This window comes from Chamaea fasciata, unplaced genomic scaffold (assembly GCF_029207755.1).
Source record: "Chamaea fasciata isolate MVZ Bird 193981 ecotype frontalis unplaced genomic scaffold, bChaFas1.0.hap1 SCAF_5, whole genome shotgun sequence".
Lineage (NCBI taxonomy): Eukaryota > Metazoa > Chordata > Aves > Passeriformes > Sylviidae > Chamaea > Chamaea fasciata.
In genome coordinates, this window is record NW_027094090.1 from 51427045 (window position 1) to 51441887 (window position 14843).

The 14843-nt window shown below is 41.3% G+C and overlaps 1 protein-coding gene across 1 annotated transcript in view; it reads right to left on the reverse strand.

Moving 5' to 3' along the window:
- Positions 1-1816: 1816 nt before the first annotated feature.
- NTF3 (neurotrophin 3) overlaps positions 1817-14843 on the reverse strand; it is a 48045-nt gene continuing 35018 nt past the window's right edge. Inside the window, exon 2 of the mRNA XM_066183653.1 lies at positions 1817-3543. Within this exon, the coding sequence (XP_066039750.1) occupies positions 2749-3543 (795 nt within the window). The 3' untranslated portion in view covers positions 1817-2748. The remainder of the gene's footprint in view (positions 3544-14843) is intronic.

Here is a 14843-nt window from a genome sequence, read left to right on the forward strand (position 1 = left end):
ACTGATTTTAGTGGAAGCTGGATCAGATCCAGGGGGTAACACTTCCGCTCATTGTTTTCCTGGGGTGGGAAAGAGGCAGCCAGTCTAATAACCGTACACACCATGCTCCGTTCTCATGTCATGTGTTTCAGATGACAGGCATATTTACTCCAAGACATTTTTGCTGGCTGCTTGTAAAATACTTGTTAAAGTCAAGAGTCAAAGACTGGTTCCTGTGACTGGATTTACAGTGGAAAATGATAAATGGCTTTCTATGAACCTTTAAGGAATGAACCTCCCTTGATTTTTCTATGAGCAGAAATAAAGGCATTAGGATCAACTCCAATGTTGTTTACATTGTTATAAAGCTACATTTTCTTCCCTGTCTTCAACAGATCTTCTCTGGATTTACAGTGATGTAAACTAAAGCGACATCCACACTGCAGGAACAAGGTAGTTTCTGATTAGTGGGTTTCCACCAAGCTAAATTGGTCTTCTTACCTCCTCTTCTCACATGGAGATAGACCTATGTGGCACAATGAAACAAAAACATCTCTAAAGTTAATGATCCATAACTATATCAGCTCTCAGTTGCTCTCAGCATCTGCAAGCAATCTTTATTTGGGAACTCAGGGTGTAAAATCAAGCTTTTAATTTACAAAAAATCTGGTGGGGCAGAACTCTGAAAAATATGCTTATTCTCCCAAGCCAAAAAGGTTAGTTAAAACTTAAAATTTCCTACTGAGAAAAGTAGCAAAAGCTCTGTGGGGTTGGGGTTTTTTCTTTTTAGATTTTTTTGCCAAGAAATGAGAAATATCCTAATCAGATCTATCAGATACCAAATTCCTTGTTATATTACATCCTCTCATTTTAATGACTGCCTTGGTATTGAACCTCTGAAGTTGTTATTGCTTGAAGCAAAGTTAGGATTTAATGCTGCAAGGTGATGATATTTCCTGTGAGGTAACTACCCTGGCCTCATGCTGCAAATTGAGATGGTTCTCAAAAGGTTTGCTTCTGGCCTCCCCTGAAGAAAATACCCATGTGCTCCAACCTGGCTTTCTAAGACAGGACTGCTTCAGTGCTTGGCCTCAAGGCAACCTGTCCAGCTCCCTGGTGATTTTATGGTGTGCAGCACTCTCTGTAAGGGATTAGGAGAGACCGCACAGGCTGCTGCCTTTCATGGCCTGTTGCATGTTTGGAGCTGGTTTTCCAAGAGTGAAAGCTCCATGAGCAAAGGCATCCTGAAACTTAGTATTTGAGGGCTCTGATCCCATTTCCATTTGTGATACTGAACATGCTACAGCAGCAAAAACTGTAGCTGTGAAACCCTCAGAAAAAAAAAAAAAAAAACAAACCCCCAAAAAACCAGGGTAAAACTTTCTGAAACGCTGGTATTTCCCAGCCCTGGCTGTGGGTTGGATCTATCTGGACACAGATTACGTGCAGCTTAATCTGAATTCTGTTCCTAGCCATGAGCTCTCATTTGCTTCCTGGGAGTGGGATCCCATCCAGGGCATTGCACAGCTAATGTGTAATGGGACATCTCTTCAAGCAGTGTCATTATTCCTGTCCCCAGTGGAGCTACATGACAATCCAAAGAAGAGTTTGAGGTAAATACATGCTAGCACATTTGTCTGTCCTAAGCAACAACTCATATGGTTAACTGGGGAACTTCAGTATAACTACAGACTTCACGGATTTTAGCCACCATCCATTTCATGTTCCTGTGAAAGGTGACAGGTTTCTCAAGCAGTTCAACACATTTTTCCCCCCTGTGAATGATGGAGAATGGATTGCTGAGGAGAAGGAAACCTTTGTATGGGCGTGTGACTTTGATATCCATGCCAGGATATCATATCTTTCTTTACTACAATTCACAAGCCAAGGCCTCTTTTAAGGTTAAGACACCACCAGTTTTGTTTCTAATTTAAAAACTCAGACAGAGAAGAATGATCCAACAATGCAAGTAGAAGATAATTGATTCGTATGAGGAGGAAGAGGCTGATCACAACAAATCATCTTTTATGTATTATATTAAAGATCCACTTAGACCAGTTCTTGGCTTCAGCAAGTTTCGGCAACAAATATTTCAGATTTTTTTCATTTTTTTTCAATGATGCACTGGCAGCATTAGAAACAGTTGCAAAACAAATGTGCTTCCAAAACACAAATGGATGTTCCTGGATTACTAGCAGCCATTCTGAAATGCTAACAGAGGGAAAACGGTCATTTCACTGGCAAAACTGGCATAATACATAGAAAGTTTATTTTAGGGCTACCTGATACCTGAAAATTTGACATCATCTGCAGGCTACAACACGTATTTTGGTCCTTTTTTTTTTTTTTGGCGGTGAGCGGTCAACACTGCAGATCCATTTAAACATGAACGTATAGAGAAGGCAATATAAATATGTACACAACTCTTGGCATTGATCTGATTTTTAACAAGTTTACTAAATGACAGTCACTGGCTTGACAATACTGAATGAAAAATACTGATTTTACAGATTTTACAGGAAGGTTACGGTATGCTGCTGACAAGCAGTGTCACAAACATAGTCTAAAAAAACCCTGGAGTTGACCATGGCAGAGGCACACACCCTTTGCTCTTGTTTATTGAGAGAGAAAGCTTATATACTGTAGATTTGCTGTAGTTTAATAAATAAGGTCAACTTATAATATATATAAAACAATATAAACATTTATATGCTACATGCATATCATATAATTTAAAGTAATAATTTATATAGCAAAGAGATGCAGGTCTTATGTTCTTCCTATTTTCCTGGACAAGGCGCACACGCAGGAGGTGTCTATCCTTATCCACCTCCAGCCCACCAGTTTGTTGTTTTCTGAAGTCAGTGCTCTGACATAAGTTTGGGATGTCTTGCATTGGGAGTTCCAGTGCTTGTCATCAATGCCGCGGCAGCCATTTTTCACGGGCTTGGCCTCTTTACACCTCGTCTCGTAAAAGTATTGCTTAACCGGAGAGTTGCCTGTCTTAATTTCTCCCAGAACAGTCACCTGGTGTCCCCTGATGTCAATGGCGGAGGATTTGTCCGTGACCCACAAACTTTCACTGTCACAAACGGAGTATTCCCCCCGGTGGCCCCTGTGCTCCGCGTACCTCTTCCGCCGGGAGGTTCTGTTCACCACCACGGAATTCCCGATGTAATCCTCCATGAGGTACAGCGGCGGTGGCTCCAGAGGCGTGTTGTCACTCAGGAGGACTCGAGGCGAGTTGTAGCGTCTCTGCTGCCTCAAAAGATCTGTATCCACTGAGATAACTGGCTGGAAGTCTGATTTCACATTTTCCTCTCCATCCATGTCTTGCTGAGTGTCTGTTTTCTGCACCGTGTTTTGATAGTTTTCCTTAATGTCTACCATCTGCTTAGAAAGCTTGTTTTTTAAAATGTCTGCCTGGATGAGTTTAATAATAAGAGAATTTATCGAATCTTCTGGCAAACTCCTTTGATCCATGTTGGAAGACTGGATGCCACGAAGGTAAGCAAGAAATACCACATAAAACAAGATGGACATCACCTTGTTCACCTGTAAGATCTGCAAAGAAACAGAGAGTCAATGTTAAAACAGTCCAAGAGGGAGGTTTGCTAGAGGCTGTAGACATGAAAATTTGGATTATTTTAGTAAAATCTATGTCTTTAAAGATACATATATATTACATGTATATATATATATATATATACACATATACATCTATATTCTATAGAGATGTAGAAATACAGGCTGTGTGTTACTTTGAAGATGATATTTGTTATACTTTATAATGAGTGCAACTCTCTTCTGAATTCATTTTTTTCAATATTTCATCTGTATTTTAGGCCTTGCTTTTCCCCTTTCCATGCATAGTAGCATATGGATCAGTTAAGCCCTTTCTCTGCAGAAGTAGCTAGTTCTTGGGATGGTATGGCCAGGGCTTGGCAGCAGAGAGAGGCCAAGTGACTTCCACAGAGTTTATTCCACAGAGAAGTTTAGTTTCAAAATTGCAGGATCATGCAGAGTAGAAAACTGTTTCAATGTGTAAAATGGAAATGTTCTGACTTTGCTAATTGTTGTCAGGTTTTGTGTGCTGATATCTCGCAGACCCATCAAATTCATATCTACCAAATGGCTTCTGTTTAATGTTACCATAAGAAGGAAATCAATCCTCTGTTTCAATAGTGCTTTCCTTCTCTTTCTCTCTCTGGTAAGGGAAAGGGATCTTGAAGGCAAATGATGCAGTCAAGCAAAAGAGTGGTGATTAGGCCTCTATAATACATGTGGGGAATTCAGATGGACCCACAGACCATTTTATAGGGGTTGTTTTCAGGACTGGGGACAGGTTTTTTGGTAGTTTTTAAAGAAGTTTCTTCATTACATTTATATAAAGTGAAACAAAAATGACATCAATTAGAAATATTCAAGGATAGATTGAGGGCATCCCTCTCCCCACTATCTCCTAAAATGCAAAAATCTTGTTCAAAGATTGAGTATTGGAAAACCATTCCTATCTTTGTACTTTGTCATGCACTGCTCTATATGGCTTCCCATGGTCTCCTTCGAATTCTACCTTCTGTCCATATTCTAGAAGCTCATTTGTCACTTCTTTTGAAGCCTTTTTGTCATCTTGTTTTTGTAGCTGAGAGCCATGAGCAACTGCCCAGGGTAGAGGTTTTTCTCTTTGTATATTTGGACACCTGTATATTTGGTATTTGCATTTATATTTAAATGAAATCAATTTTCAACGTAAAAAATTAAGTCATAGATGCGAACCATTCACTTCAGAGCCCATCTGTTTATAGATTTGCTGCACAGGTAGTAGATTGAAGGAGAAAATACAAAACTCGTCTTAGAACACTCTCATAGTCTGTGATAAACCCTGACTGTAGTACTGCTTCAAGTGACTCAGGAAAGCCTTGAATTTGAGTTTCCTGCTCTTCAAACACATCCACCACATGTCAGAGACCTCTGGCACTCTGGGATGAAGGCACAGAGTCACAGACCGTGGGACAGATGGAGTTGGAAGGATCCTCAGGACATAATCTAGGCCAATCTCACTGCTCACAGGAGTATCAGCTAGGACAGCTTCCAGAGAGCTGTGCCTACTCAGGTTTGGAATATCTCCATGGATAGAGACTTCACAACTCTCTAAGACAACCCGTTCCAGTGTTTCACCACCCTTAAACTTAAAAAAAATACATTTCATTTGTCAGCAGTGTTTCCTATATCTTAATTTTTTCCCATTGCCTCTTGTCCTTTCATGGACACACCTGAGTAGAGCCTGGCTCCATTTTTATTAATCCCTCCTGTGAGGTGTTTCTACACTTCAGTAAAATCCTCCTGGGACTTCACTTCTGCAGCACGAACAGCCCCAGCTCTCTCACCTCTCCTCCTGGTACAGTTGTCCTAATCCTTAATGATTTTCATGGATTTGCTCCTGTACTAAGGAGCCCAGAACTGGACAAGGCACTCCAGATGTTCTTCACCAGTGCTGAGATGAGGGGAAGGATCCTCTCCCTCCTGAACAGAGAATTTTCCACTTTAAAAAAAAAAAATCACCATTTTCTGTTTAAGAGGGTGAACCATTTTCAGTTTCAGAAGGCAAAGGAAAAACAGAAGAAAAAAATCTTTTACTGTACAACCTTCTATCTACTCTAAATTAAACTCCTTTTTGCAAGATTGAGTCCCCACTTCACAGTTTGGAACTGCAGCAAAATTGGAGCTACCCTCTGTGGATGTGTGAGCTGTCCTTTTATGGACAAGAAATGTGTTTTCTCCATTCTCAGTTTGTCACAGTATGAGTTCACCTAAATCTAGACTGTTGCTTGCAGCAATGTTTTGCTTTTGGGGGGGCAGGGGGTGGAAAATCGAAGATGTTCAGTTACTATACAATTACTGTCATACCTGAATAAATACTAACTTAATGTAGATGGATCTCAGAGCCCAGACCTTTCTGGATAAAAAATTGCTGTGCAATTTTGCCTTCCCTCAGCACAGGATTTGCTTTTAAAAACAGTAAAAATATTATTAAACAGATGTCATTGAGCAGATTTCTCACAGCGCCCAGAATCCACACGCGGGGAGACACACGAGCCTACAAGACGGTGAGCAAATCTCTGACAAGGCTCAGCCCAAAAGCCAGAAGTATTATTCATGCCAACATGCAGCTGCATGCAGTCACTGCTCTGCTAAGTCTCAAAACTAAGTGGCACTAGCAAAATACACAAGTTGGAGTAGGTGATGAGGTGGGAAAAGTAAGGCTGGAGTTCCTGCAGGCTCTCTTTAATGTCACACTGCACACAGAAAGGACCTAAGAGTTGGAGAAGCTAAAATGAGCTATTTTTCTTCTCTGTGGAGGATCCCCATTAATGGGAAAAATGTTGAAAAGTATTTTCCTGAACTTCATGTGAAACATCTTATGGATTTGGTGGGAAAGATGTTAACTTTGAAATTCAACCTGTAGTTTGATTTATGCTTCACAAATTATTTGCTGCAAAAGTAAAAAAGTTTCAGAACAAATCTTTATATTTTTTCTGGGTGCAAAACTTTGACAGAAAACACAGAGACTGGTGAGATTACAGTTTCCAGGGAGTTCCTCCAACCTAGGAGGATCATAAGTGCTGTTCAGAAGTTCCAGTCCATGACTAAAAATTGTCAGGCGGTCCATGAAGTCCAGTACCTCAGAATGTGTCTAAAGCACTATTCTAGATAGGAGAAATGACTGTTATTGGAAAACTACAGCTGGTTTATGGCCTTGGCTGTAATCTGGTTATAAGACACATTAAAAGTATATTTGTTTGCAGGTCTGGGGAGTATTGTATTTGATGAATGGCTCTTTGCCCAAAATGGAATGCTGTGCCTGTCTGAACTACAGATAATTTGAAATTTATTTGGCATGTGTGTTGTTAAATCCATAAAAAGGAGAGGAAAATGTAAATAATTAAAATGTTTATCTTTTCATATTTTCAAAGCAAATAATTCTGGTGTTTCTGGCCATGCCTCCACTAGTTCCACAATGCAATTCACAAAGCAGAACAAGTGCTTACTCAGTGCAGACCAGCGAGTTAATTATCTATAGAAGGGACTTCGATTGGAGGCAAGGTTTTAGCATATGTGTCCTGTCTGAGAGAATACTGACTCGAATTCCAGGTTCCTGGGGGGCACAGGATTCTGTGGACCTCAGCAGAAGCTACTTCAGCACAAGCAACTTTTCCTTTGGCATTTTGGAGAATGGTATAAAAATCTCCCAGGAATTCAATCCTTCACATGACTTTTTCTCTTCTTTCATAGTTCTTTTTTTTTTTTTTTTTTTTTTTTTCCTTATTCAGATTATTCATTTCAGGTGGAAAGATTTTGCCAAAGATAATTTTTTCTTGGTAAGCTGATGTTAGTGAGATATTTTTGTTGTTCTTCATGGTTCTTCTTAGAATTTTCCACATATAAATTCCTGACAAAACTTCATTTTGGCTATGTTTGTGGCTGGCTTGCACTAAGCAAGTTTGACTTGGAGATTGCTGACATTTGTGGCTCAGAGAAGAAAAGCAAACAGCACAGAAAAGAAAAGCTCATGCATTGCAAAGCTGGTTGATCTCCCAGCTGTGGATTATTTTTACTCTGTTTTAATGGTTTGTATTCCTGCCTATCACTGCAGTTCTAGCAGGGTATTAATGCTGTCTGAGCTAGGTGGCTCAGGGAAGGTCTAAATTTAGGAGACATAAATAAGCTTATCTCTTCCTTTCATCGATAAATTCAATCCCTTATAAACTCTGGAAAACCACTTTCTGCTCTTTTCAGACTCACTACTTTGTGTAGTGGTGAAAAAACTTATTTTTGTTTGTGGTGATTTGTGTGTGTATAGCTTTATTCTGGTCAGTTTCTGAACATTCCACATAGGGAAAGAATGAAACATAATTTAAAATGTTCTGCAGAAAGCATGAAATCCTAGCACTGTGAGAGACTGCCCAAGTATTTACTTGCAAGTAATTGCTAAGAGGAACTGGAATAGAAGGAAGACTGACTGGTGAGTTTTACATTCAGCATTGTAATACCCCACATGATTTATGTAAGCCAGCTTGAAGTGTTTGGCACTTTCTAAAAAAATTTAGGAGCAGCTTCTGTTCTTCAGACTGAGCAACTAATGATCCTTTGTGGTGGCTGACAGCTTTTCCAGGCTTTTACCAAAGAGGAAAGTGTAATTATTGTCATTGTTTGCTGAGCACTGCTCCCACAACCTCCCAAGTCATGGATTGCCCCGTTGATTCCCTCTTCTTAATAACTGTTTTGGGAAGGAATGCAGCCCTCCTCCTCCGGGGTTTGGGGGATATGGGAAAGGTAAAGAACAAGAAAAGCATTCAGAACATTCAGAAAGGTGTGAATGTGAAATAACTGTGTCTGGAAGTTTGCACTGTGTTGCAGAATAGTAATCAACTGTTTGTACAATATGGATTTATGAAGGTAGATTGCTGCAGAGTGCTGAATGTCCTTGCAGACACTGTGACCCTCCTGAACACTTCCACTTCTCAGGATACTGAAATTTCAACACATACAGATTGAAGCTAACGCTTTCACAATATCCAGGCTCTCTAACAAACCAAAGAATTCAGAGACAAAATCAGTGATGGCAGCCCAAAGTGTTAACCCTCCCATCCTGAGGGGCAACCAAACTGGAACATGCAGTGTGGGGGTTTGAAACAAATCCTTCCCACTGGCACACTGGCAGGGGAGCGCAGTGACACATCTGAGGGGGACCCCACCAAAGTTTCTTCATCTCTGCAGCAGCTCAGAGGTATATTCATTAATTACTCAAGGCCATTTATAAAAGAGAAGACGCATCTGAGCACTGAGCCCCAGTAACCTCCAGTGAATGGTATATACCTAATTTCTTATGGAAATGGAGTTCAGCCCACAGAATCACTGACATTTCCTTTTCTTCTTCAAACGACTGGCTGAGCAAAGCACAGCAGGGCAGCAGCTCGCCTGAGCATGGAAAACTCCCCTGGCACTTTGAACCAACCCAGACACTTTGGGGGTGACCACGACCCTACTGGTCACTGGGGAAAGCTTTCCCAACTGTTGACACTTTCCTGAGGGACAGTTTTGTGACAGCACTTCTGCTGCAAGGAGCAGCCTGTGCCCTGAACTGTCAGATGAGCTGTGTAGACTCACACAGGTGATTGCAGTGGCAGGTGTGTACCTACATTTGATCCTTCCACAGATAGATCTGTATTTTTTTGGAGATAGGAGGAGGCTGCTGTACACATATCTGCCTGATTCCAAGAGAAAGGTCAGGAGCAGTTCCTCTGTGCTTACCTCACTCTTTGGAACAACTGCTGCTCCTCACACCTTGTGCACAGTTAATTCTTGTCAGGTTTGGCCTGGCACCTCCCACCCCCGCCACCGACACCAGGGCACTTGAGAGCTCCCTGGAGGCATTTGGCTCTCCCCAGCATCCTCTCACAATCCCACTGGGGGACTGGACTATTAATAATGTCCGCTGCAGTATCAGCCAACCCAGCTACATCCTCAGGTGTATAATCAGCTGTAGCAGGAGGCAGCCTTTTCTCAGTCACAATGAAGTCCTTTTCCATTCCAATCCCATCCCTCACGGATACTTTTGTGACATATTTACGTTTACACCTGTCTGTCTATGCCCCGACTGCTGTGGTATCATTTTGCATTAAGCAGCTGACTGATTATTCTGTGTATCGAAGAGGTCAAACGAGGGGTTTGAAGGCTGGGAACCCAATTTCCCTGGTGTGTTGGAAGAGTTTTGTCAAGTCAAAATGTCCGTTTGTTACTTTCTATATCTGCAAAGGAAGGAATTCTATGGAATGATTGTGGTGTTTTATTACTATAGGCATAGACCCTGACATCCTTTGGGTTCTTCCTCAAAGAGCTGGCTGCTTTTCCCCTACTGAGAGAGCAAAGGCTGGGAGAATTGGGATTGTTCAGCCTGGAGAAGAGAAGGCTTTGGGATGACATCACTGTGGCCTTGCAGTGCCTGAAGGGAACCCAAAGGAAAGATGGAGAGAGACTCTTGACAAGGGCCTGGAGTGACAGGACAAGGGAGAATGGCTTCACACTGACAGAGAGGAGGGTTAGATTGGATATTGGGAAGAAATTGTTCCCTGTGAGGGTGGTGAGGGCCTGGCACAGGTTTCCCAGAGCAACTGCGGCTGCCCCACCCCTGGAAGTGTTCCAGGCCAGGTTGGATGGGGCTGGGAGCAACCCAGGCTAGTGGAAGGTGTTCCTGCCCATGACAGGGGGTGGGACAAAGTGACCTTTAAGGTCTCTTCCAGCCCAGGCCATTCTGTGGTACTCACATCACTGATATTGGAGCAATCCATAAGTATTTCTTTTGGTTATCACTGACAAAGTACCAATACTGCCATTGTTCCCTTTTTAAAAGAGCAGAAACTGGAATACACAGAAATCAGCTGATATTTGCAAGGTGAGACAGATTGGGGTTTTCATGTTGCAGTGGCTGGATGAGGGAAGTCCACCTGTAATGTTGTTTGAAAGTTTTATCTATCAAGAAAAAGCATGAATTACAGGGAAATAAAAGCAATACCATCCTAGAGATAAAGCTATAGTGGGGTAAATAATTTCCACAAAAGCAGAAGTATTTCTTCATATTATTCACCGCGTAACTCTGAAAACTGCCCAAAGTACAAAGAAATCTAAATGTCATGTCCATAGCTGAATAAATAGCTTGACTTGACTGAACCTGTGCTAATTTTACAAAAAGCAGAAGATTTGCCCAGATCTTTGCACTTGCATATTTTTTTTTTCTCAGAATTAATTTGCAAACAGAATAGAAAGCTCCAGAAGTAAAACATGGTAGTGGATAATTTAAGCTGATAAACTGTGTGTTAGTTAATCTTTTCATTACTGTTTGTTAATTGCGGTAGGGCTGAGCAGCAAACAAATTAAATTTGCAGCTGAATTTGGAGGGGATGCAAACAGCAGTGAATGAAGAGAAATACAATCTCTGCTGGGGAGATGGCGAAATAAATTCTTGGCAGAAAATTACAAAATGAAAGCCGAAGTGGAAATTAAAAACTTGTGTGTTGGAGAAATATTGATATTGAGCAGTGATATACAGAGGGGATAAGAAACTTAGAAAGGAGTAATACCTGATCAGACCCAGGAATGATCTAAAACTTTGGGAAAGCACAGTATTTAATAAATACAAACACCAGGGCATTTCATTGCAGAGCTAGAAGGGAATTTCTGCTTCTTGTAGCACAGCAGTAAAATTGGGAAAACTGCTTGGAAATTGGAAGGTATTGCCACACAAAAAGAAAATCAGGAAAGAGAAGCAAAAATGACTGAAAGTGTTGCGAAACTGACCTTTGAGGAAATTACCTTGAAGGTGCAAGTATTTGCCCTGAGCTGGCAGAAAGGGCATGACAGAAAACCCAAGGCAAAGATCTGGACAGTGTAAGCACTGGGGAAACGGAACATTCGCTTTAGGGTGGGGCAAAGGAGTGCAATCAGGAAAACTGGGATTAAGCTGAGGAAAGGGAAGTTAGGCCGATCATCAAAAGCAGTTTTCAAGCTCTGCAAGATGTTTGTAACAAACCCAAAGCCACACCAAAGAGGCCTGGGTTTCGTGTTTCCTTGCAGCATGGAAACTCCATTTTAGTCTTTTCTTGAAATAGTTTGAAGATCCATTAACCTTTCAAGTCAACCTGGACCTACTTTGCCTCAACCAGGGCTGATTAATTGTTTTGTATTAAATCAGGCAGTAGTTGCAGTTCCTCTTATTTTTGTCAGAGAGATGCTTTGAGGGCTTAAGTTGTCCAAAATTAAAGCTGAGAGCAGCCTTCCAGATGAAACTCACTTCTTTCACCTCCCCACAATTCTGAGGGCTTAAAGCATGGCCTTGTAACAGATTGTCCTGATTGTTCTACTTAAATATGCCAGAGGTGTTTTGTTTAACTTGGTAGAAGAAGGAGAAAGGGCAGCACCTCTCAGATTATCCGAATTTTGTCCCTCTCCTGTTAGGCTATGAAAGAGCAGCCTCCTGGAGACCCTGTGATGCTGGAAGGTCAGACATATTTTTACTTTTACATTGCCACTGGACAACTCTTTTTTTTTTAGTATTTAAAAAAAAAAAAAAAACCAACAAAAAAACCCAAAAAACAACCCACAGAAAAAAGAAGACGTTTTAAACCACTATTTGTTAGTTTTTCTGATATTACAAAACTCAAAGGAAAAACTACTTTCAGCTTTGACTTTCAATATATCCTTATATTGCAGGATTTTACATTGAAAGCAAAAGGATTTCTGGGGTTTCTTGTTTCAGAAGCTGAAAACATCTTCTGTTGCTTTTAACGTCTTCTGATTTCCTTTTTCTTTTGTGAAGTAAGGAAAACAGTGAAACCAAACAAGGAAACAGAATAAAGCAGGGACTGCCAATTCAAAAGTGTTAGAGTCTCATTATGAAAAATCTTGTATTCCGAAGGCTGACTCATGGGTACAGACAAGACTTGCACCGACAAGGAAAAATAAATACAGGGAATATAGGGAATGCTAGTTAGAAATGAGGTGAGCTTTTGTTCGGGTAGAATTAAAATAGATCCTTAATTAAGCTGAGATATTTCTGTCATGAAATTTAAAAAAAAAGCATTTATTTGTTTTTCTGCCAGCTCTGCTGTTACCCTTGAACACAGATGTTTGCACTGAGGGTATAGGATCACTGAATCACAAAATCATTAAGGTTGGAAAAGACCTTTCAGGAGCACTGAGTCTAACTTGTGACTGACAACCACCATGTCATCCAGCCCAGAGCACTGAGTGCCACATCCCATCATTCCTTGGGCACCTCCAGGCCTGGGGACACCAAACCTCCCTGGAAGGCAGCCCCTTCCAGTGTTTAGATGGTTTAGAAGGAACAACATTGCTGCTCTGGAGTTTGTCCCAAGCTCTGAGCCTTGACAGGGAAGAGCCGCTTCATTTCACCCAAAACTGCACCTGTGTTTGCTTTTCCAAAGCCGGTGACTCCGGGTTTCCCTGAATCCATGCAGAAATACATCCACGGCCACTCTGTGAATCAAAGGCTGCTCTCTGAATTGCCTGTCTCTATTCCTCAAAGGTTCACAACCCCCCTGATAAAAAAACCAGTCCTGTTAGGCTCGCAGGTGCAATGTATCTGATGCAGCGTTCTTAAGAAAAGGACCCCAGGCCTGATCCAAATATTTTGAAACCACCACAGGAACTCAGTGAAATCAGCATTAATTGGACAAAGATTTGTACACTAAGGGAGGCAGGGCATGACAATGTTACCAAATACAGCAGCTGATGCTTGAACCTTATTTTAACATACACACAACATGCAACTGAATTGTTTCCATCAGAACTGTGGTGAGAAATTAGCATTGCTGTGCAAAATTAATACCTTTTCCATGCCCTTAGCACAGGTGCAGTAGCTCACTCACAGCCAGCTTAAAATGATGTTTTTAAATTCATTCTCAAAGAAAAAGGAGTCTTGTATTTCTGATAAAACAGGAAGGTTTTGGTGGGGGAAAAGGTCACAAGTTTGCTTCTTTGCAAAAGATGTCAGCCTTTTAAAAGAGTTTTGCACAGAAAGACCTCTTCTGTTCTGACCAGTTAAATCTGCTGGTAAATAGGAGACATCACCTCTACCAACAACTTCTCTCAGCTCTCCTAGAGCTGCTCTGAGGTGCAAAGTGAGGTCCTTGAGCCCTTTTAGTGGAGAAGAGCTCACAAATACAGTGTGTGCCTATGACAGGCTTGTGTTTTTTCCCATTGCATGTGAATCTTTCAAAAAAGCCATTGCCATTCAGAGCAAAAAAGTCATCCTGCTAATTTGCATTAGTTTATAGCAAATTGTTTACACATAGGCCTGTCCTGAGAGTAAGGACTGTTCTGGCAAATCCAGCTCCTCTGCATTTTTCTTCTGGTAGAAATCTGCCTGAAGAGGAGCTTTGCTTGGGAGTCCCCCAGTTCACCGGTGTGCATGTGGATGAAATTTCCTGCACTCAATTCTTCTCGAGATGTGGAAGTGTTCCAGTTTTAACTCTCAGTTCACACTTCGCCATGAGTTTGACTGTATTTGGGGATTCATGTTCAAGGGTGGCGAGAGTATTCTGGTCCCAGTCTAGCAGAATATCTGACTTTTGAGTTTGTGAGTCGCCCCACTGCAGTGCTGACTGCTCACACATTCAGCTCATGGTTGAATGCTCTGCTAATTTCCATCCAAAATGTCCAATAATTTGCAAAATAGGATGTCTAGAAGCCTTTCCAAAGTCAAGGCATGATTTCTGTGTTCTCCCACTGTACTAATGCAAGCTCTGCACCTCTGCCAGGGCCAAAACTCATCTGAAAATGGCCTTGGTTTTTGGAAACCATGGTGATTTCTCTTATCTTTCAATCCAGATGCCATTTTGCTGTTGATACACAATGCATTCCCTGCTCCCCCTTGCCAAAAATCCTTGAAAGGGGAATTTTAGAGCTGGGAGTATTTTTACACATGCTGTTCCTCACCAAGCATATGATCTCCAGATATTTGACAGAAAAGCCAAGTCTTATACTGGGTATGTGAAGGAGGCAAATGAGATGTGCCACAGCTGACCTCACCTCTCCTTACAGTCAGGAACTTGAATGGCTTTTTATAAATCCCTTCTTACTGAAGAAATTCTGGTTGTGAAAAGAATTATAGAAGGGCAGGATTGAAGTAATTCTCAGGGTATGAGAACCAGGAATGGAAAGAGTAATGTTTTAGCAGACTTTTGGTCGCCTCTTTTCAGATGCACACTTTATACATTTCACAAAAGGATCCTACTCAGAGGATCAAAATTCACAGAATCAGGGTCATGGAATGCTTTGGGTTGGAA